Consider the following 21,797-nt stretch of genomic DNA (forward strand, 5'->3'; position numbering starts at 1 on the left):
CCCCGAGTGAAAATGGAATTTGCAGGCCAAAACATAAACACACTTCCACCAGATGTGAGCCGCCGTTTTGGACCCTGCATCCAGCTGCCACCGGGAGAAGATGACGCTGCATGTTGATAAAGTAATCATAGCTACAGTAGTTATCTGTGTTGAAACGGAGGGGTGTGTCATTCGCCCTAGTGCCCCCACCTCCTTATTACCACGGCAACACAAACTGTATGGTAGCCAGGGTGGGCTAATCCAGTCAGAAGCTTGGCAGGGCCACGGATCTGTCTCTCTCCCTCTCTTTCCCCCTCTTTCTTTCCCTCTCTCTGTGTCCATCCTGCCCTACCCCGCCCCCAGCTCCAGACGGCTCGTGCTGAATCCCACAGACGGTTTATTCTCTGTAAGCTTTTAATGACATGCACTAACAAAGCTTGTGGGATTTCTCAACGGCAGCACATACAGCAAATCGCTCGAACAGAATATTTTTTTTCTATTTTTTTCTTTAAAATAAAATAGGCTAAATAAAACATCTTTGTGGATGAGGCTTTCGTTTACCAGCTGGAGTGGAAGCCGGGGTTGGTGATGTGTATTCACTAAATGGTCAAAAAAAGACTTAGAGTTGTTATAGTTAAAAACAATATGCATCAGTGTTGGCTGTATAAAGCCCATCTGAAGTCTCTCATCTGTATTAAAAAGTAATTTGTAACAGATGAGGGGGGTAATTATTGAGTTTATAGAACATCACGGTCTCTGTGTTCATGCCTTTATGTGCCGTTCAGAGTTGAGCGTTCTCACACAGAACCAAGATTCATTCTGCGCGCTATTACCCTTCAAAAATCTGCGGATTATCAAGAGTCGCTAACTGGGAATTAGTTCTGCTAAAACCCAGGATAATAACTTTCACTAACAGCATTACTACACTTACTAAAATTCTCTATGAAAGCCTATACTTAGATTTTGTATACTTCTATACTAGGCCAATTGTACTTTTAGTTCACTATAATATTCAGATTGTAACGGGAGTCAGGTGGCTGAGCGGTGAGGGAGTCGGGCTAGTAATCAGAAGGTTGCTGGATTGATTCCCCGCCTTGGGCAAGGCACTTCACCCTACTTGTCTCAGGGGGAATGTCCCTGTACTTACTGTAAGTCGCTCTGGATAAGAGCGTCTGCTAAATGCTAAATGACTAAATGTAAATGTAACTAATCTGAAACTGACAGCGACATTATGGATGTTGCTCGTGACTCGTTAGTGGGCTAACTTGTGCACGTGTCTCTCCATGTCGCTGTTAAAGATGCCAAAGAACACCGTCACAGAATACCACAACGTCCCCATCCAGAGGTGTCCATCGAGATAGGTTTATTGACATAATACTGACATTTGTAATTAAGGGTGGTTACCAGGTTTAGAAACAGATATCAATAACAGTTAGAGCCCAACTTCATGTCATTTTAACTGGACCGTGGGACTCCAAAGACTCAAAACACCTTTACACATTGTTTTTTCGCTGTTCTATATTCACTTGCCGAATCTTCTTTCAATGTATCAAACCTTTAAAAAAGCAGTGGTCCAACTGAGGTCACGAAAACCAAACACATCATTGTTTTCTCATTAGAAAAATTAAATGAAGGGATAGTTTCATGAGGCCGAAAGGAATAAAACGTTGACAATCTAAACAGATCTTTAATAACACAGATATATCAGGGATGTTCAGTCACTGGGCTCTCTGCAGACAAACTAATGGACAAATGAACAAAATGAATACTGGAATATTTTTTACATGATGATTTTCACTTGATTCCGTTTAAGGGTGTATCTTGCGTAATCCCAACGTATGTCCTTTCTCATTCAACACCTTGAAGTCCGGGTTCAACAGCCCAGGCGGGAAAACAAACACAACGTTCTGGAAGGAAACTGTCTCACGAAGTTGGATGGATTCTAAACAGTTGTCCTTCAAGATAGGCGCTTACTTGTGTTGCCAGGCCCGCCCATTTCCTCCTTGCATCCAATCAATGGAATGTCTCTGTTATTCCTGTTTGTCCTTATTGATCCCTGGTTTCTACCAGTCATCAACACTCAACCAATCACATGCAGCGGTCCCAAAGTTTCTGTGTAGGACCAGGAAGCGTGACGTCCAGTACCAAGGATCCACAGAGGAGTAGAGGACTATCGCGTGACCTGGAATAGAAAAACGAGATGTTACTTTTCACGTTTAGCTAGTTTAGCAGATGCTTTGATCCACAGCGACAGGACTCTGTTTTGGCACCACTAATGGATAGTTTAAAGATGGGATTAAAGGATTTTATGACAGAGAACATGTGGTGAAAGCCTCACGGGCCAGTCTGATCTGATTGGACGACTCGTCCAAAAGAAGATGGAGTAATGGTGATACTAGTTAATGCCAGTACTAATACTGAAAGTTGAAGGGTTAGAATAAAACCTATATCAATATACAACTACCCATATCGTTTCAGATTCCCAGTAACTACAGTTAACGTAGTTAGTATAGTCATGTATCTCCAAGCTGCCTCCCAGTATTGCAGCTCGTCTGAACAGCTGTGGGTCGGCAGCTGCTGCCAGCGCCACTGTCACCCAGTCAGACCTGTGTTTAAAACCAGGGAGATCATCCAGAGAACAGGCTTCTCTGAGCTTCCCAGGCCCAGACCAGACCTCAGCTAGACGCAGGACACCAGCCTTGTGGTGCTCAGTTAAACGTGTCTCTCTGAACTGGGATGAGATCTGTCTGCATCTCCACACAGCCTCCCTGGGTCTGCATCCTGCATCTCCACACAGCCTCCCAGGGTCTGCATCCTGCATCTCCACACAGCTTTCCTGGGTCTGCATCCTGCATCTCCACACAGCCTCCCTGGGTCTGCATCCTGCATCTCCACACTGCCTCCCAGGGTCTGCATCCTCCTTCTCCACACAGCCTCCCAGGGTCTGCATCCTGCATCTCCATACTGCCTCCCAGGGTCTGCATCCTGCATCTCCACACAGCCTCCCTTGGTCTGCATCCTGCATCTCCACACAGCCTCCCAGGGTCTGCATCCTCCATCTCCACACAGCCTCCCAGGGTCTGCATCCTGCATCTACACACAGCCTCCCTGGGTCTGCATCCTGCATCTCCACACAGCCTCCCAGGGTCTGCATCCTTCATCTCCACACAGCCTCCCAGGGTCTGCATCCTCCATCTCCATACAGCCTCCCAGGGTCTGCATCCTGCATCTACACACAGCCTCCCTGGGTCTGCATCCTGCATCTCCACACAGCCTCCCAGGGTCTGCATCCTGCATCTCCACACAGCCTCCCAGGGTCTGCATCCTCCATCTCCATACAGCCTCCCAGGGTCTGCATCCTGCATCTCCACACTGCCTCCCAGGGTCTGCATCCTGCATCTACACACAGCCTCCCTGGGTCTGCATTATGCATCTCCACACAGCCTCCCAGGGTCTGCATCCTGCATCTCCACACAGCCTCCCAGGGTCTGCATCCTGCATCTCCACGCAGCCTCCCAGGGTCTGCATCCTGAATCTCCACGCAGCCTCCCAGGGTCTGCATCCTGCATCTCCACGCAGCCTCCCAGGGTCTGCATCCTACATCTCCACACTGCCTCCCAGGGTCTGCATCCTCCATCTCCACACTGCCTCCCAGGGTCTGCATCCTGCATCTCCACGCAGCCTCCCAGGGTCTGCATCCTGCATCTCCACGCAGCCTCCCAGGGTCTGCATCCTGCATCTCCACGCAGCCTCCCAGGGTCTGCATCCTACATCTCCACACAGCCTCCCAGGGTCTGCATCCTGCATCTCCACACTGCCTCCCAGGGTCTGCATCCTCCATCTCCACACTGCCTCCCAGGGTCTGCATTCTGCATCTCCACACAGCCTCCCGGGGTCTACATCCTGCATCTCCACACAGCCTCCCAGGGTCCCAGTCCTGGTTTGTGTTTCACGTGTTGATTCATCAGATGCAGACCCACAGGGTGTGTGTAGTTGAATGGCAGCAAGTCGTCACGGAGAGCAGAGTTTGGACGGCCTTCTTTCCTGCTCTCTCTCTTTCTGGCCCGTCACTGGTCAGTAAGCTCAGTGTGAACCCACAGCCATCCACTCTACCACCACTGTCTCCATCTACAGTACTCTGTCTGGCCTCTCACTCACACACACACACACACAGAAACACACACACACACACAGACGCACAAGAGGATGTGGCTAAGCAGAGATGGGATTTTTGTACCGTAGTTTTGTTTATTACATTAAAAACGCCAGGCACATTATTCAGGCTGACATTCTGCTGGCATAAGTACTTCCCAGAATATGAATCCAGTGGAAGCCAGCAGAGCAACATGCTGTACTTGTATAAATAAGACTGCTGTCCTTTTTTAGGAGTTTTGCCCTTTAAAAGGGGAACACAAGAAACTTTCACAACAAATCATGCTGCTGCTTGAACTGGTAAGAATGACGTTAACACCCCCCCCCCCCCCCCAATATCTGCATACACGCGCGCACACACACACAGGAACAGATTCATATTTTCACACAGTTTCTATTTGGAGTTTCTATCTGCTCGATAGTGTAATCTAATTAGCAGTTGGCAGGGGATCCATTGTCTTGTCCCAGCACCCACAGAGAGCTGAGTCAGGTGAGGAAGGTGAGAGGGCTTCCATTTCCTGATCTCTCTCCCAGACCTGCCATCAGGGCCATCTCATGCTCCCATGCTCCCTATTCAGGGACCTACAGTCTAATCTTCGCGTTGCCGTGGCAGCGCTCCAGAACCCTCGCCATGGAGACCCCGCACAGCGAGGGCGTGAGGTGGAGATTCAGGACTGCGACTCTCTGGCTCCCCCCCCCCCCCCCCCCAAAAAAAAAGCATTTTCTGAAATAACAACATATAAAGGAAGGGAGGAGAGAAGTAAGAGAAGAGGGCAGAGGAAGGTGGGTCATAATCTCACCGGGTTGGTGTCTGTACACATCTCCTCTTCCCTCCCCTTCCCCTCTCCTCCCCACCCTGCCCCTCGCCTCTGGTATCTTGTTTGTATGTTTGTTTGTTTTTCCTCCTTTGTTTTCTTTCTCTGGGATTCTTTTGAAGTTCCATCCAAGACGCTCACACATCTCAAAGACAAGACCCCACCGCAACCCTCTCTCTCCCTCTCATCCGATCTCCTCCAGTCTCTCTCCCTCTCTCTCATTCTATCTCCTCCTGTCTTTCTCTCTCTCCCTCTCTCTCATCCTATCTTCTCCTTTCTCTCTCTCTTCCTCTCTACCTCTATCTCCTCCTGTCCCTCTCTCTCTCTCATCCTATCTTCTCCTGTCTCTGTCTCTCTCCCTCTCTCTCATCCTGCTGCCAAGTGGAAGTAGGACAGGCTGTCTCAGCACACCTGCAGTATCTGCATCAGTGCTGCTGGTGAGAGATGTAGGTTGTTCAACTAGAGGGCTGCCATGCTTTCTGCTGCTGCTGGAGCTGTGAGTGGAGTTTAGGAGAGAGACACAGGATCATGAGAGAGGAGGGGGGGAGGTGGAGGTGGAGAGAGAGATGGAGATTGGAGGGACAGAGAGAGAGATGGAGGGAAAGAGAGTGAGATTGAAGGAGAGATGGAGATGGAAGGAGAGAGAGATAGAGGGAGGGAAGGAAGAAGAAGGAGGGAGAGATAGGAATAGGAGAGAGATGGACGGAGCGGGAAAGAGACATTGAGGGAAAGAGTAACAACAAACAGCGTCATCGTCATGGCCACGGTTGTCAGAGCGACGGCGGAGCCCCACCTTGGTGGTCTTGACCTTGCTGCCGGTGCTGCAGCTCCACCCCTTCTGGTCTGGCAGGACCTTGCACTCCTCCCCCTGCATGCAGGGCTGCATCTGGCACCACCAGCGCTGGGCCACGATGGAGGCTGCAGGAAACACACTCTCTGATCAGCACTGTTACACTGGAGCACACACTCTGATCAGCACTGTTACACTGGAACACACACTCTGATCAGCACTGTTACACTGGAGCACACACACTGATCGGCACTGTTACACTGGAGCACACACTCTGATCAGCACTGTTACACTGCAGCACACACACTGATCAGCACTGTTACACTGCAGCACACACTCTGATCAGCACTGTTACACTGGAGCACACACACTCTGATCAGCACTGTTACACTGGAGCACACACACTCTGATCAGCACTGTTACACTGGAACACACACACTGATCAGCACTGTTACACTGGAGCACACACTCTGATCAGCACTGTTACACTGCAGCACACACTCTGATCAGCACTGTTACACTGGAGCACACACACTCTGATCAGCACTGTTACACTGGAACACACACACTGATCAGCACTGTTACACTGGAGCACACACTCTGATCAGCACTGTTACACTGCAGCACACACTCTGATCAGTACTGTTACACTGGAACACACACACTGATCAGCACTGTTACACTACAGCACACACTCTGATCAGCACTGTTACACTGGAACACACACACTCTGATCAGCACTGTTACACTGGAGCACACACACTCTGATCAGCACTGTTACACTGCAGCACACACACTCTGATCAGCACTGTTACACTGAAGACACGCCCCCTTATCACCCTGTGTAACCTACAGGAGTGGATTTGAACCGGAGACGTATTGATCTGCAGTCTGTTTGACTGTGTATGTATATTTCAGTGTGTGTGTGTGTGTGTGTATATATTTGAGTATGTGTGTGTATATTTCAGCGCGTGAGTGTGTGCTTGCAGTGTGTCCAGAGTGAGTCCAGGGATCGGGTGGGTGTCAAGATGATGATCTCAGTGTTCAGGCTGGGAGGCAGCTGAACAGGTCACGATTCACTCTGAGGGAACCTGCAGGGTGGGTGTATCTCTGTGTGTGTGTGTGTGTGTTTGTGTGTACAGTACATGTGTGTCTGTGTGTTACTGAGCGATTCACTCTGAGGGAACCTGCAGGGTGGGTGTATCTCTGTGTGTGGATGTGTGTTTGTGTGTACAGTACATGTGTGTCTGTGTGTTACTGAGCACAGTGTTCTCACTGCCAGTCCAACTGACAGATCAGATAGCAACACTGTGTGAAGTCAAGCTATCCCTTCTATGTTTTTCTCCCCCCGAAACAATGTGATTAATAACAATTTTCCATAAACTTCTGTCATTAAAATGTGGCTCACATCAATACCAAAGACCCCCAAAGACCAAACTGCTGGCAGCTTACCGTCCACACAAGATGGAGCCGCCCTTGTTGTCCCGGCAACCTGTCCTGGAAAACAGGAGCACTTGACGGTCTGAGATCGTTCCTCGATCTTGTTCTTGTTACAGCAGCGATGAGCAGCGATCACCTCACAGGTCCCTGCCTTCACGTGCACTGAGGAGAGGAGAGAGCTGTTAGACTACACCCAACACACGTCTGTAGAGACAGGAGAGAGCTGTGTTTGGGTTTCATAGACACAAAGACAGCTAAGCCATCAAAAAGCTAACAATTTGAAGGTACAGACAGGTTGTGTTTATGCTGAGGTGTAAGTTGAATCAGCTACACCTACAGACTATTCAATTATTTTCAAAAGGGACTTAAAAAAAAAAAACTATCACATCTACTCACGTTATACAGTATATATACATTAGTTTTATTATTTTTCACTGGATCAAATATCAATACAACGGTAGTTTTGATATGAATCTCCTGTCAGCTAGGGTCTTTTACACATGGTCGGCAAGATGAGGCGAGGGAGAGAAAGTTTCAATGTGCTTTTAGATCGGCTCTAATTACACCTGTAAAGATTTTCGATTTGGGTTCTCGAGATGAAAGTAGATTGAAAAAGTGCTTCCAACTCCACGCTGCAGCGTAATCCCGAAACCTCATCTACAACATTAAAAAAACATTTTGCTTCCAATCAATAAGGTGCTGTTCACGTACCCACAAAAGGCCAGACAACAATGACCAATTGAGTGGTTTTTGGAGCAGAAATTCAATGATGCCTAAACAGGTAGGGTCTCTGTCCTTGGTTTGATTAGTGAGAACAGAGGAGAAAGCCCCCAGGTCAAAGTTAATTTCAGAAGTTGGAATTGCTTTAAATAGCATATTCAGACTTGTTCAGGCGGAGAGGGAGTGGGCGGGGTTAGCTGAAAGAGGCTGATTGGAAGTCCCTGAAGGAGGAGAATCACTCTATCAGGGATGAAAACGTCAACTGAAGGTGAACTCTAAAAACTGTGGTTTGGGGTAGAGGCTGACGCTGGGCTGTTAGGGAAAGAGGTTGGGGCTGTTAGGGGAAGAGGCTGGAGGTTGGAGCTGGAGGTTGGGGCTGTTAGGGGAAGAGGCTGGAGGTTGGAGCTGGAGGTTGGGGCTGTTAGGGGAAGAGGCTGGAGGTTGGGGCTGTTAGGGGAAGAGGCTGGAGGTTGGGGCTGTTAGGGGAAGAGGCTGGAGGTTGGGGCTGTTAGGGGAAGAGGCTGGAGGTTGGGGCTGTTAGGGGAAGAGGCTGGAGGTTGGAGCTGGAGGTTGGGACTGGAGGTTGGGGCTGTTAGGGGAAGAGGCTGGAGGTTGGAGCTGGAGGTTGGGGCTGTTAGGGGAAGAGGCTGGAGGTTGGAGCTGGAGGTTGGGACTGGAGGTTGGGGCTGTTAGGGGACGAGGCTGGAGGTTGGAGCTGGAGTTTGGGACTGGAGGTTCGGACTGGAGATTGGGGCTGTTAGGGGAAGAGGCTGGAGGCTGAGCCTGAGGTTGGGACTGGAGGTTGGGGCTGGAGCCAGGACCACGCTGGGTCTAATCAGTGGTCCACCAAGGTCTCCAGGACCCTCCAGTCAAGGTCCTCTCACAGCCAGACCCAGAATGCACCACGTGCTGGAGGGGAGGCCAGGGGTCAGGGGCCTGCCTGGGCATCACCCTGCTGAGGGGCCTCGTCCAGGAGACAGAGAGAGTGTCGCTTACAGTATCTGCTCAATAAATACATTGTTATTATTATAACAGTAGACAATCAGCAAAGAATAAGTCAAGGTTGTTTCACTACCAACCGGAACTGACAAGTGTTCAACATATCTTGTGAATGTCTACACTTCAAATGCCAGTTTTTGAGTCCTTTGATTGGTTTTAATTGTATGTAATCAATGATTGATGTAACACTATAATAATAATAATCATAATAATGCTTATATTAAATCAAGATTCCCATGTACCAAAACACATTCCCTCCGCACAAAAACACATTGAAGATTTGACCTGTGTATTTATAACGGCGGTAATTGAATTACCATCAGGTTTGTGAGAAAGTCTATTTAGACAAGCTGTCAGCAGATACAGAGGGAAGACTAAATATTTGTCCAATTAACTAACACATGTCAAGTGCTATTAGTCTCCCAGTAAGACTGCTGTGTCCATTAGCATGTTGCTATTAGCGCGAAGACAGAGAAACAGATGACACATCGTTCTTCTCCAGAATGGAGGCCATCTATAAATAAAACATCAGAGTTTACAGCATCCGTCTCCACAGACAGAGAGACCTACTGGAGGCACATCTTTCACACAAGCTTATTTCTCTTTTAACACGAGCAATTATAATCCCTTTAAGTTGCTGTCACATTTATGAATAGATTGTTGACGAGCGACAAAAATTAATGAATAAATAAAAGAGTAATATTTCCCCTTCGAGTTTATTTATGAAATCAGTTCACGGGAAGATGCTTCAACAGTGTCAGTCATGAGTCTTGAGATGGAGAATATTAAACCTTGCGCTTCTCCAAAACAGTCTCTAAAAGGTTTGTTTTCCATCATTATGCAAAAACAGCAAAATAAGAGAAAGTCAAGCTTCAGGAGAAATCTGCCAGTTTAATAAGAGCACAAAACCACAACCCAAAAATTTAATATGTACAAGAAACTAGCTCATTTCAGCAAAAACTATTGAATATTAATTGTATTTTCTCAACACTGTATCCCAAAAATATAGACAACCATTAATAGCTCTTCTCCATGAAATACCTCACAGGTAACATGGCCTTCTTCAACTGTGAATCATCTGATTGACAGCTGTACTGTCCTATCAAAAAGCGTTTTCCAGCTCTGCCTTCTTCAACTGTGTATCATCTGATTGACAGCTGTACTGTCCTATCAAAAAGCGTTTTCCAGCTCTGCCTTCTTCAACTGTGTATCATCTGATTGACAGCTGTACTGTCCTATCAAAAAGCGTCTTCCAGCTCTGCCTTCTTCAACTGTGTATCATCTGATTGACAGCTGTACTGTCCTATCAAAAAGCGTCTTCCAGCTCTGCCTTCTTCAACTGTGTATCATCTGATTGACAGCTGTACTGTCCTATCAAAAAGTGTCTTCCAGCTCTGCCTTCTTCAACTGTGTATCATCTGATTGACAGATGTACTGTCCTATCAAAAAGCGTCTTCCATCTCTTATGCAGTGTCTACTCTGATGGGGAACCGTGGAAACCCGGAATAATCATATTGCATTTGTAAAGCCCTGTTTAATAAGCTGTTTTACAGAGGGCTTCACACATGCTCGAGGGAAAGGGGGCGGGGGGCGGGTCAAATGACTCATCCAATCAGGCATTGTGGGAGCCCGGTCCAGACAGCTACAGGTGACAGGGCTGTGAGTAGGGATCCGGCCATCTGGGTGTGAGCAGAGATCAGCTTGACGTGACAACCTCCAGTCATCCTGCTCAGCAACACCACGCACAGGAGACACTGGAGAGGAGAGAGAACAAGGAGGAGAGGAGAGGGGAGACGAGAGAAGAGAGAGAACAAGGAGGAGAGGGAGACGAGAGAACAAGGAGGAGAGGAGAGGGGAGACGAGAGAAGAGAGACAACAAGGAGGAGAGGGGAGAGGGAGACGAGAGAGAACAAGGAGGAGAGGAGAGGGGAGACGAGAGACGAGAGAGAACAAGGAGGAAAGAGAGAGGGTGACGAGAGACGAGAGAGAACAAGGAGGAGACGAGAGAGGGAGACGAGAGAGAACAAGGAGGAGAGGAGAGGGGAGAGGAAGGGGAGAGAAGAGAGAGAACAAGGAGAGAGAAGAGGGAGACGAGGAGCTCGAGGAGGAAGAGAATAGAATGAAGAAAGAGAGGGAAGAGAAAGGAAAAAAGACAGAGGAGAGAAAAGGGAGAGAGACAAGAGACAGAATAGAGAAGAAAGAGAGAAGATAGTAGAGAAGAGAAGGAGGGAGAGGGGAAGGCTGGCAGGGTTGTCTCTGAGATCGTTCGGTTGTATTAATGTCAAATCAAAATGTTATTTCCTGACAGACCTGTTAACATGGGCGGTTTCTACCCCTCCCCCCCGCCAACCCCGGCCAGGAAACAAGCTTCTCTGTCCACCCAGGCACGACCCTCAGGTCCGGCTTCATCACAAATTAAGAGGGAAGAAAACAAAATGTCCTCACTTCTTCCTCTGACCTTCCTCTAATGCAGGACCTGCTCCATCGCTCTCAAATGGTTACCGGGGAGATCAGAGAGGAGCAGCCGGAGACACGATCAGTGCGCTCCTCGACCACAGCAGGAACAAGAGAAACACACTTCTAATCAAATCAAACTTTATTTGTACAGCCCTTTTCACAAGCAATGTCACAGAGGGCTTCACAAATCAGCACCTGTAACCAACCTCAACCCTAAGACAAAAAAAAATGATGAAACCTTGGAAGGAGCAATTCAGTGAGGGATCTGTCTGTCTGTCTGACTGCCTGTCTGACTGCCTGTCTGTCTGTCTGTCTGACTGTCTGACTGTCTGACTGCCTGTCTGTCTGACTGTCTGTCTGTCTGTCTGTCTGTCTGTCTGTCTGTTTGTCTGCCTGCCTGCCTGTCTGTCTGTCTGACTGTCTGTCTGTCTGACTGCCTGTCTGTCTGTCTGTCTGTCTGTCTGTCTGTCTGTCTGTCTGTCTGACTGCCTGTTAATATATCAGATCAGATTCAACAAACCCAACCACAGCACAGTCACCATACCAGAGCTCACAACAACCAATCAAACAAGCAGAAAACTGCCGATCAAGGAGCCGGAGACAAATCACACTGTGGAACAATTTCACATGAAATGTACAGCCGTGGCCAAAAGTATGGGAGCGACATACATTTTGTGTTTGCAAAGCTTACTGGGCCTTGGCATAAAATGACTGCTAACATCATTTCAGTCAGTCATATCATCAGCACAGGGGAAACTGTGAACTAGTTCTAGCCAGGTGAAATCACTCTATCATTCTGATTGGATTTTAAGAGCAGATTGACTGCTGTAAAAGATGGGATTATTTGCATATATTGAAAATGTTTGCCCTAAAAAAGCTTTAAAAAAAATTAAATGTGCCTTATTGTATTCCAGTATTCTATTGAAACATGTGAAAACTATTTCCTCAAATACTGAACAAGCAAACTTTGCGAAACACAACATTTGTCATTGCCAAAACCTATGGCCACAACTGTACCTCAAACGGGTGCTGTTATTCCGGCCGTATAAAGGAAACACACTCAAAGTGTGGTTAGGGGATGATAGTTTTAGAGTAAATCGTCCACAAAGTTTGGGATGAGGCTAAGGAGAAGAGTATGTTTGATTGGATTACCGTTTCAGAAAACACTGAGTCATTTCTACTGTGAAGAACACCTGCTGAGCTGACAACCACCCTCGGCTCAGGATACACACACACTAACTGACACACACAGGACACACACACACTAACTGACACACACAGGACACACACACACTAACTGACACACACAGGATACACACACACTAACTGACACACACAGGACACACACACACTAACTGACACACACAGGACACACACACACTAACTGACACACACAGGACACACACACACTAACTGACACACACAGGATACACACACACTAACTGACACACACAGGATACACACACACTAACTGACACACACAGGATACACACACACTAACTGACACACACAGCAGATACTACACACTTTCAATCCTTCACAAGCTGCTGTTTACCAGCTCAACATAGCCCAACACAGACAGCTTTCAGAAGACTGGCATGACATGTTATCACCTAAAAAAAACTGTTTATTTGGAGAGACATGAGGTTGTTTGATTCCTTCTGAACTCAAACCAGACAAAAACTTGAGAAGAAAGTTCTTTGTTCTCCCCTGGAACGGTGTGATTATCAGTTCAGGTTCTGGGTTAATAACTATGACACAACCAGTTGTTAACGAACACCTCCACAAGAAAACGTTTCAATAGACCCGTTCAGACACACAATGGTGGTAGCAAAGACTAGCTGAGGCATGAAGGTCATAAGACAATGTTTATAGTGAATAGGGAAAAACATTTAGCCAACAGATGTTAATGTCAGTCTAGATGTCAACAGATGTCGTTATTCAATCAGGCAGATATTACAGCTGTGGCCAAAAGTATTGGGAGGGACATACATTTTGTTTTTGCAAAGCTCTCTGGGCCTTGGCATAAAATGACTGCTAACATCATTTCAGTAAGTCATATCATCAGCCAGGGGAAAGTGTGAACTAGTTCTAGCCAGGTGAAATCACTCTATCATTCTGATTGGATTTTAAGAGCAGATTGACTGCTGTAAAAGAGGGGACTATTTACACATATTGATTTTTTTTTTCTCCAAAAAAGCTTAAAAAATATGAAATGTGCCTTATTGCATTCCAGTATTCTATAAAAACATGTGAAAACATTTTCCTCAAATACTGAACCAGCAAACTTTGCAAAACACAACATTTGTCATTGCCAAAACTTATAGCCACAACTGTACATCACAGACCCCTCACTGTAATCAGAACAGAATATAGCTTACAGCAGTAACACATGCAAATGTAAATCAATAAAAGATGGAATAGGCCGTTCACCAGACTACAAAAGGCCCCGCCTTGACCAGCATGGCCCCTCCCCCTTGACTCAAGAGGTTCCTCCCCATGACGGCCCCCATCCCGGCCGTGACAAATGACGTTGTGTCCTTGGGCAAGGCACTTGCCTCGGGGGAATGTCCCTGTACTTACTGTAAGTCGCTCTGGATAAGAGCATCTGCTAAATGACTAATTGTAAATGATGGAAGAAGCCCCTCCCCCAGTCTCAATAGGCCCCTCCCCCAGCCTGAGGAGGCCTATCCCCTGAATGGAGTGGAAGAAGCCCCTCCCCCTGTCTCAATAGGCCCCTCCCCCAGCCTGAGGAGGCCTCTCCCCTGAATGGAGTGGAAGGAGCCCCTCCCCCTGTCTCAATAGGCCCCTCCCCCAGCCTGAGGAGGCCTCTCCCCTGAATGGAGTGGAAGGAGCCCCTCCCTCTGTCTCGATAGGCCCCTCCCCCAGCCTGAGGAGGCCCCTTCCCTGAATGGAGGGCCCCAGAGGGTGGTAAGAAACAGATGAAGCATCCCGATGCAGGATTAATGGCCCAGTCGCGCCAGGCTTAAGTCCTTGTCAGGCCTATCCATCTGGCTGCCCCCACGCATGATCAATCCCCTGCCAGCACATGGGCCAACAGGCCAGCCCGTTTATTAAACACAGGGCCAGCCTGTTATTAAACACAGGGCCAGCCGCAATGAAGAGACAACACTTAACAAATGAACTGTCTCCACGGTCTGCTGACCACCTGACAGCTCCAGAGAAGGCAGGAAGCAGGAAGCTGTGTGCTATTTAAACTGTGGCTGAGAGAGAAGGATGAAGCCACAGGAAGTCCTTCCAGTTGGCTGCTTTTCCTTCGACCAAATGAAGTGATGTGAACTTGATTCTATTCTCCATCTTGCTATTCCGTCAGACCCGCTGTGGTTTGAGGTGTGACTGTGCTGTTAAGCAGGATCCCTGGGGGTAGGCTGGGCTAGGCTAGGCTAGGTCAGGCTGTCCTGGGCTAGGCTACATGAGGCTAGTTCAGGCTAGGTCAGACTGTCCTGGGCTGGGCTGGGCTAGGCTAGGCTACGTCAGGCTAGTTCAAGCTAGGTTAAGTCAGGCTAGGCTAGATAGGTGTAGAGATGGAGTGGTACACAGAGAGAGAGAAAGAGATAGATGTAGAGATGGGGAGAGAGAGAGATAGGTATAGAGATGGAGAGGGGGGACTGCATCTTAAAATCATATTGTTCACTTCCCTCATCCAGCCAGGGCAAACACAGGAGAGTGTGCTGGACCAAGGTAATACAGGAGGATAGTGTGGGCGTGTGAGCATGTGCGTGTGTGTGCATGCGCTTGTGTGTGCGTGCGCATGCGCTTGAGTGTGTATGCATGTGAATGCGCTTGTGTGTGTGCTTGTGTGTGTGTGCGTAAGGAGGAGACTCTCGTAAACGTCTATCAGGATTTATATGATCTGACTGCGCCTTTACAGGAACGAGCTTTCAAACGACAGTTATTAAAGCAAATGTGTTTAATTCACGACCGGGGCCCGTCAATCTGTCACAGTAATAACAGCAGAGAATTAGCCCTGCGAGACTATGTCCCACTCTCCAGACATATTCCCTGCCACATTGTAATAGCGCCGTGCCAGAGCGCTGTTTGAGCTAGACCAGGTAAGATCAGTGAACTCAGCCATGCTGCTCTGTCCTTGAGAGAGAGGCGTCTTCTCCTGAACATGAAGAAACTCACCGTCTGGCAAACCGAAAGGTTATTTGCTACTTTGGTTAATGTCAAATAAATATCCCTGTATGAAAGAAAAAAAAAATCCTGTCAAACTGTGTGATTCATCCAGAGCTAACAGTCTTTGTGGTGTTGCTTGGCAGGAACATACATCAGTGTTGTGTGGAGACAGACAGGTGAGCAGCGTCGACTCACTGCGCTCCATCGTCATGGAGAAAGGACCCTGCAAAGGGATTAAGCCTTCCACACTCACCAAACCCAATCAAACTTTATTTGTACGGCTATTTTCACAAGCAATGTCACAGAGGGCTTCACATACGTCCATAGATCAGCACTTATAACTAAGCTTAACCCTCAGAGAGGACAAGGACGAGCACCTAGGAAAACTCAAGCGAGAAAAAACGGAATCCTGAGGAGGAGCAGTTCAGTGAGAACTGAACATTATTATGTTGGGCTGTAACAACAGTCTTCTTTTAGGGCTGTACTACAGCAGGGCTGTAACACCCGTACAGCAGGGCTGTAACAACAGTCTTCTTTTAGGGCTGTACTACAGCAGGGCTGTAACACCCGTACAGCAGGGCTGTAACAACAGTCTTCTTTTAGGGCTGTACTACAGCAGGGCTGTAACACCCGTACAGCAGGGCTGTAACACCACTACAGCAGGGCTGTAACAACACTACAGCAGGGCTGTAACAACACTACAGCAGGGCTGTAACACCACTACAGCAGGGCTGTAACACTACTACAGCAGGGCTGTAACACTACTACAGCAGGGCTGTAACACCACTACAGCAGGGCTGTAACACCACTACAGCAGGGCTGTAACAACACTACAGCAGGGCTGTAACACTACTACAGCAGGGCTGTAACACCACTACAGCAGGGCTGTAACAACACTACAGCAGGGCTGTAACACCACTACAGCAGGGCTGTAACACAGCAGGGCTGTAACACCACTACAGCAGGGCTGTAACAACACTACAGCAGGGCTGTAACACCACTACAGCAGGGCTGTAACACAGCAGGGCTGTAACAACACTACAGCAGGGCTGTAACAACACTACAGCAGGGCTGTAACACCACTACAGCAGGGCTGTAATTTTTATCGCTATTTAGGTTAAAACACGCAGCGTATTCGCTTTCCCCTGCTCTCCTTCCGTCTCTCTGTCACTCATGCGTCTTTCTCACATATGCACACAGTCACAACGTCAGCACACGCTAGCAACAATGCATACATATGCCGTTCTAGTAAGACCGACAGCTATATCAGCGAGCCTTCAGCATTAGTGCCGTAGCTAAAAGTCGAGGAAAGTTGAGGCTACTTTTCGCTAGGTACCTTACTCACATTTACATTTAGTGATTTAGCAGACGCTCTTATCCAGAGCGACCTACAGTACTCAAAGTTTCCCCTTCGTTCTTTTGGTGAGAAGTCTCAAGAGCTAGCTACTTACCCGGCGTCATGGAGCCGACCAGTTGTTGTTTAGCACTAGCGTTGCTACATGAATAATGCAGAAATTATATGTTAGTTGTTGTTAATTTTGTGAAAGGTGTGAATCATTTTGGATTCATATTTAATGTAACAAATTATTAACAAATTAACTGTGTAACGAATTATTAACGAAGGAATTATTACGACCCCTCCCCCCCCCCCGGTCTGACAACCCCCACTCCTCCCCGCCACAATTAGATTTCTAATCTGTGGGAAACACTGCTCTCTGTTGTACATAACAGCCGCCATCAACATGCTCATCATTCATCCCATTAAAGATCATGTTGACAGTTTTACACATCCCTGGGGGGGGGGGGGGCTCAGGACATTAATCCCCCCATAATTCTGAGTGTGTTGTTGTTTATGATTATATTAAGTTGACATTTTATTACACTATAATATTATACTACTACAAATGTTTCTTAAGTGGTTTATTTACTAAACATTGGTACTGTAGTTGAGATATCATTTATATTATCCTTGCCCAGTACCTGGTAGCACCTAAGATCTGGTGACTTTCCCCTGAGTCTTGGAAATATAGAAAGGTCTTTGACTCCAACCGAAAAAAGTTGGTTAGAACTATGTACTTCTGATTCTTGTTTTTTCAGTTTTACTTTCTACATTAACTATTGTTATGTCGCTTTGGATGAAAGCGTCATCAAGCAGTGAATCCACTGTAATGTAGAAGGACAGGGTTGGGAGTGCCTGTGATGCTATTTTATAATGTGATGGTTTTAATAAAGGAAGTTCTAACGGTTGCTTGCTTGAAGATCCAGAACCGAGGGTTGTGGTTTGGAGAAGATGGAAGCTGCAGTTAGAAGCTATTGGGCCTTTAATGTGTATATTTCTGAGAGAGAGAGTGAGAAAGAGAGTATATATATATATATAATATTCATTTGAACTCCACATGAACTGTGTAAATGTAAATTCTTGTTTGCACACAGAAGCATGCCTGGGAGCAGGGGGGGCAGCTTGGGACTGTGCAGTAAAAGTCCGGTCACAGGGTCTAAAAATACTTCACAATAAGAGCCGGTCACAGGATCTAAAAATACTTCACAATAAGAGCCCTTTCACAGGGTCAAAAAATACTTCACAATAAGAACCCGGTCCCAGCCTTTAAAAAGGTGTGTTCGCCATAAAAACATAAAACCTTGAGATAACACTAAGAACGAATTGATACAAAACGGCGCAAACATGCCGGTAACAGAGAGCGATAACGACTAAAAGACAAAAGAAACAGATGATGAGGGATTCCAGGTGTGCGTGATGATGATGGACAAGATGGGCGGATGCAGTAGAACTCAGATGACCTCGCATGCCGGAGGGGAGGAGCAGGAAGAATCAAATCACATTTATTTGTATAGCCCTTTTTTACACGCAAGCATGTCACGGAGGGAAGGAAGACAGACGCGGTCCCAGTGAACCCCACCTCCAGCCTGCTCCGTCTGTTCCTCACGCCTCCTACTCTGCCCACGAGTCTCAGTGCACAGCCCTGGAGCGACTGACTAATCACAGCTTGATGACTGTTTTCCAATGAGAGGGCAGAGATGCTGCGGTACAAAGCTCCTGCTTTCGGTGTTTTGGAATTTCTACCTGGCTGCTTTTGAATAGTGTAGGTTGTGTTCCATGGCAGGGCACTCTTCCTCCCTCCATCTCTCTCTCTTTCTGCTTACTTTCCTCACGTTTCTCTCTCTCTTTCTCTGTCTCGCTGTCTTTCTGCTTACCTTAATCTCTCTGTCTCTCTCTCTCTCGCTCTCTTTCTGTTTACCTTACTCTCTGTCTCTCCCTCTCTGTCTCTCTCTCTCTGTCTCTCTCTCTCTCTGTCTCTCTCTGTCTCTCTCTCTTTCTGCTTACCTTCCTCACGGTTTCTCTCTCTCTTTCTGCTTACCTTACTCACGGTTTCTCTCTCTCTTATTATCTGTAATTGTTATCTGTAATTTAGGAAGTTTTAGTGTTAGGGTTAGTATAGTCGTTTATTTATTGCTATCTGTATATTTAGGAAGTTCACTTGTCTAAGCTCAGCATAGATGTACATTTGTTCCGTGTACTTATATGTTATGTTATGCCAGGTGCTTGTGTTGTCTTGTCTTAAGAATTTCAGTGCCCAGTCTAACCTTGTGTTGTTCTGTGCATCTGACAAATAAAAGACTTGAACTCTCTTTCTGCTTACCTTACTCACGGTTTCTCTCTCTCTGTCTCTCTCTCTCCTTGTTTCATTCTTTGCTTCTCTTTTCTCTATTTTTCCTTCCCTCTCACTCTCACTCCATTCCCTCTCTTCCTTTCTACTTCTTCCCCTCCCACTCCCTCATTTCACTACCTCCCATTCTCCTTGCTTGTCTCTCTCTCCCTCCTTCTCCATCCCTCTCTCTCTCTCCCTCCTTCTCCCTCTCTCTCCCTCCTTCTCCCTCTCTCTCCCTCCTTCTCCCTCCCTCTCCCTCCTTCTCCATCCCTCTTTCTCTCTCCCTCCTTCTCCCTCTCCCTCCCTCCCTCCCTCTCCCTCTCCCTCTCCCTCCCTCCTTCTCCCTCTCCCTCCCTCCCTCTCCCTCCCTCTCCCTCCCTCCTTCTCCCTCTCCCTCCCTCCCTCTCCCTCCCTCTCCCTCCCTCCTTCTCCCTCTCCCTCCCTCCCTCTCCCTCCCTCTCCCTCCTTCTCCATCCCTCCCTCTCTCTCCCTCCTTCTCCATCCCTCCCTCTCTCTCCCTCCTTCTCCATCCCTCCCTCTCCCTCCCTCCTTCTCCCTCCTTCTCCCTCCCTCCCTCTCCCTCCCTCTCCCTCCCTCCTTCTCCCTCCCTCCCTCTCCCTCCCTCCTTCTCCCTCTCCCTCTCCCTCCCTCCTTCTCCCTCCCTCCCTCTCCCTCCCTCCTTCTCCCTCTCCCTCCCTCCCTCTCCCTCCCTCCTTCTCCCTCTCCCTCCCTCCCTCTCCCTCCCTCTCCCTCCTTCTCCATCCCTCCCTCTCTCTCCCTCCTTCTCCCTCCCTCTCCCTCCCTCCCTCTCCCTCCCTCCTTCTCCCTCTCCCTCTCCCTCTCCCTCTCCCTCTCCCTCTCCCTCTCCCTCTCCCTCTCCCTCCTTCTCCATCCCTCCCTCTCTCTCCCTCCTTCTCCCTCCCTCTCCCTCCCTCCCTCTCCCTCCCTCCTTCTCCCTCTCCCTCTCCCTCTCCCTCTCCCTCTCCCTCTCCCTCTCCCTCTCCCTCTCCCTCTCCCTCCTTCTCCATCCCTCCCTCTCCCTCCTTCTCCCTCCCTCTCCCTCCCTCCCTCTCCCTCCCTCTCCCTACCTCTCTCTCCCTCTCTCTCCCTCCTTCTCTCTCCCTCCCTCTCTCTCCCTCTCTCTCCCTCTCTCTCCCTCCCTCTCTCTCCCTCTCCCCCTCAGAAGTGCAGGTCCTCTGGGTTTTGTAGTCTTATTACCGAGCCGTGTGCTCTGAGCGTCTCTCGTCGGCGCACGCTGAAAGGTTCAATTGGTTCTGGCGAGGGCCCCCACCCCGATAAAACAGAGGGGCTAAAGAGGTTTGTTTGTTGGGCACACCTTGACATGACCTCCACAGGCAGGGGAGCCAGTCTGGTGATTACCTCGGTGTAGCGACAGCAGAGGGCCGCTAGAACTCCTCTCTGGGCTGATTGGCCAAGCCCCTTAGCCCCTCTCTGGAGTCCAGCACCGCAATTATTTCTCATTTGTGCAACTTGGAACCGCAGAAATTGTTTTAGTTTGTGTGTATCCACAGCCCCCCCCCCCCCCACTCTATTTACAACCACCAGACTCTCTCTCTCTAAACCCTCCTACTCTGGGCCAGAACGCCCACCTGGGGATTCAGAACTAAACCTTGCGTTTCATGTGGAGAGTTTGTGAGTGTGGACTGTTTATGTCTCTCTAGCTGCAGGCCGGCAGTCAGGCTGGTAACCACGGTGACGAGGGTGGAGTACACATACTCAACAGTATATGCCCATAACAGGCACTGATGCATCGGTATGGCAACACGTCCACATCGGCTCTGGTTCCCCCAGGTCTCACTCTGAGCTGCCCCTCTCCCTCACCAGCGCAGCAGCCAGGGTTTAGACACTTAGTCACTGAACACACTCCAACCTTCACTCCCACTTCCTGTATGCTCAACTGTCAATCACACACTGATGTGTCAACAGCACAGCTGCAGCAAATTAACTATCAGTGTTATAATCAACCTCTTCTCTAGTGTGGGTGTGTGCGTGTGGTGCGTGCATGTGTGTGTATATGTGTGTATGCATGCGAGTGTGTGTGAGGGTGTATGTGTGTGTGAGTAAGTGTGTGTGTGTGTGTGGGTGTGTGTGTGTGTGAGGACTGCTCTTACCTATGTGACTCCTGTGTGAGGGTGTGAGGGTGTGTGTGGGTGCGAGTAAGTGTTTGTGTGTGTGTGTGACGGTGTGTGTGTGCGTGAGTAATGTGTGTGTGTGTGTGTGCGTGTGAGGACTGCTCTTACCTATGTGACTCCTGTGTGAGGACGCGAGGCTGAGCTCTCCCCAGAGCGACAGCACACAGAGGGACAGCAGGAGCAGTCTTCTGCACGCGCTCCGTAGCTCTCTGCCCCGCATTCTGCAACAACACAACACAGGCCAGGTCGTTACAGGGGACATCATCCAGACTGCATTCTGCAACAACACAACACAGGCCAGGTCGTTACAGGGGACCTCATCCAGACTGCATTCTACAACAACACAACACAGGCCAGGTTGTTACAGGGGACCTCATCCAGACTGCATTCTGCAACAACACAACACAGGCCAGGTCGTTACAAGGGACCTCATCCAGACTGCATTCTACAACAACACAACACAGGCCAGGTTGTTACAGGGGAC

The 21,797-nt window shown here is 48.4% G+C and overlaps 1 protein-coding gene across 1 annotated transcript; it reads right to left on the reverse strand.

Annotated features, from left to right (window-relative positions):
• Positions 1-1,380: 1,380 nt before the first annotated feature.
• tafa3a (TAFA chemokine like family member 3a) lies at positions 1,381-21,533 on the reverse strand. Its single transcript, XM_047017043.1, has 4 exons — positions 21,422-21,533; positions 7,189-7,338; positions 5,740-5,864; positions 1,381-2,161 (listed from the first exon to the last, which is right to left on the reverse strand). The coding sequence occupies exons 1-4, from the start codon at positions 21,531-21,533 to the stop codon at positions 2,150-2,152; spliced, it is 399 nt and encodes a 132-aa protein (XP_046872999.1). The 3' UTR covers positions 1,381-2,149.
• Positions 21,534-21,797: the final 264 nt, after the last annotated feature.

Source organism: Hypomesus transpacificus, unplaced genomic scaffold (genome assembly GCF_021917145.1).
Source record: "Hypomesus transpacificus isolate Combined female unplaced genomic scaffold, fHypTra1 scaffold_470, whole genome shotgun sequence".
Classification (NCBI taxonomy): Eukaryota; Metazoa; Chordata; class Actinopteri; order Osmeriformes; family Osmeridae; genus Hypomesus; species Hypomesus transpacificus.

What these genes read in the sequence shown, in the direction of transcription:
- tafa3a (XM_047017043.1), bottom strand. Translation starts at nt 21,533, where the DNA reads ATGCGGGGCAGAGAGCTACGGAGCGCGTGCAGAAGACTGCTCCTGCTG. An exon ending in CTCACACAGGAGTCACATAG is followed by an intron (nt 7,339 to 21,421) that starts GTAAGAGCAGTC and finishes TCCTCTCCTCAG; the next exon opens with TGCACGTGAAGGCAGGGACC. An exon ending in GGCTCCATCTTGTGTGGACG is followed by an intron (nt 5,865 to 7,188) that starts GTAAGCTGCCAG and finishes TGTTTCCTGCAG; the next exon opens with CCTCCATCGTGGCCCAGCGC.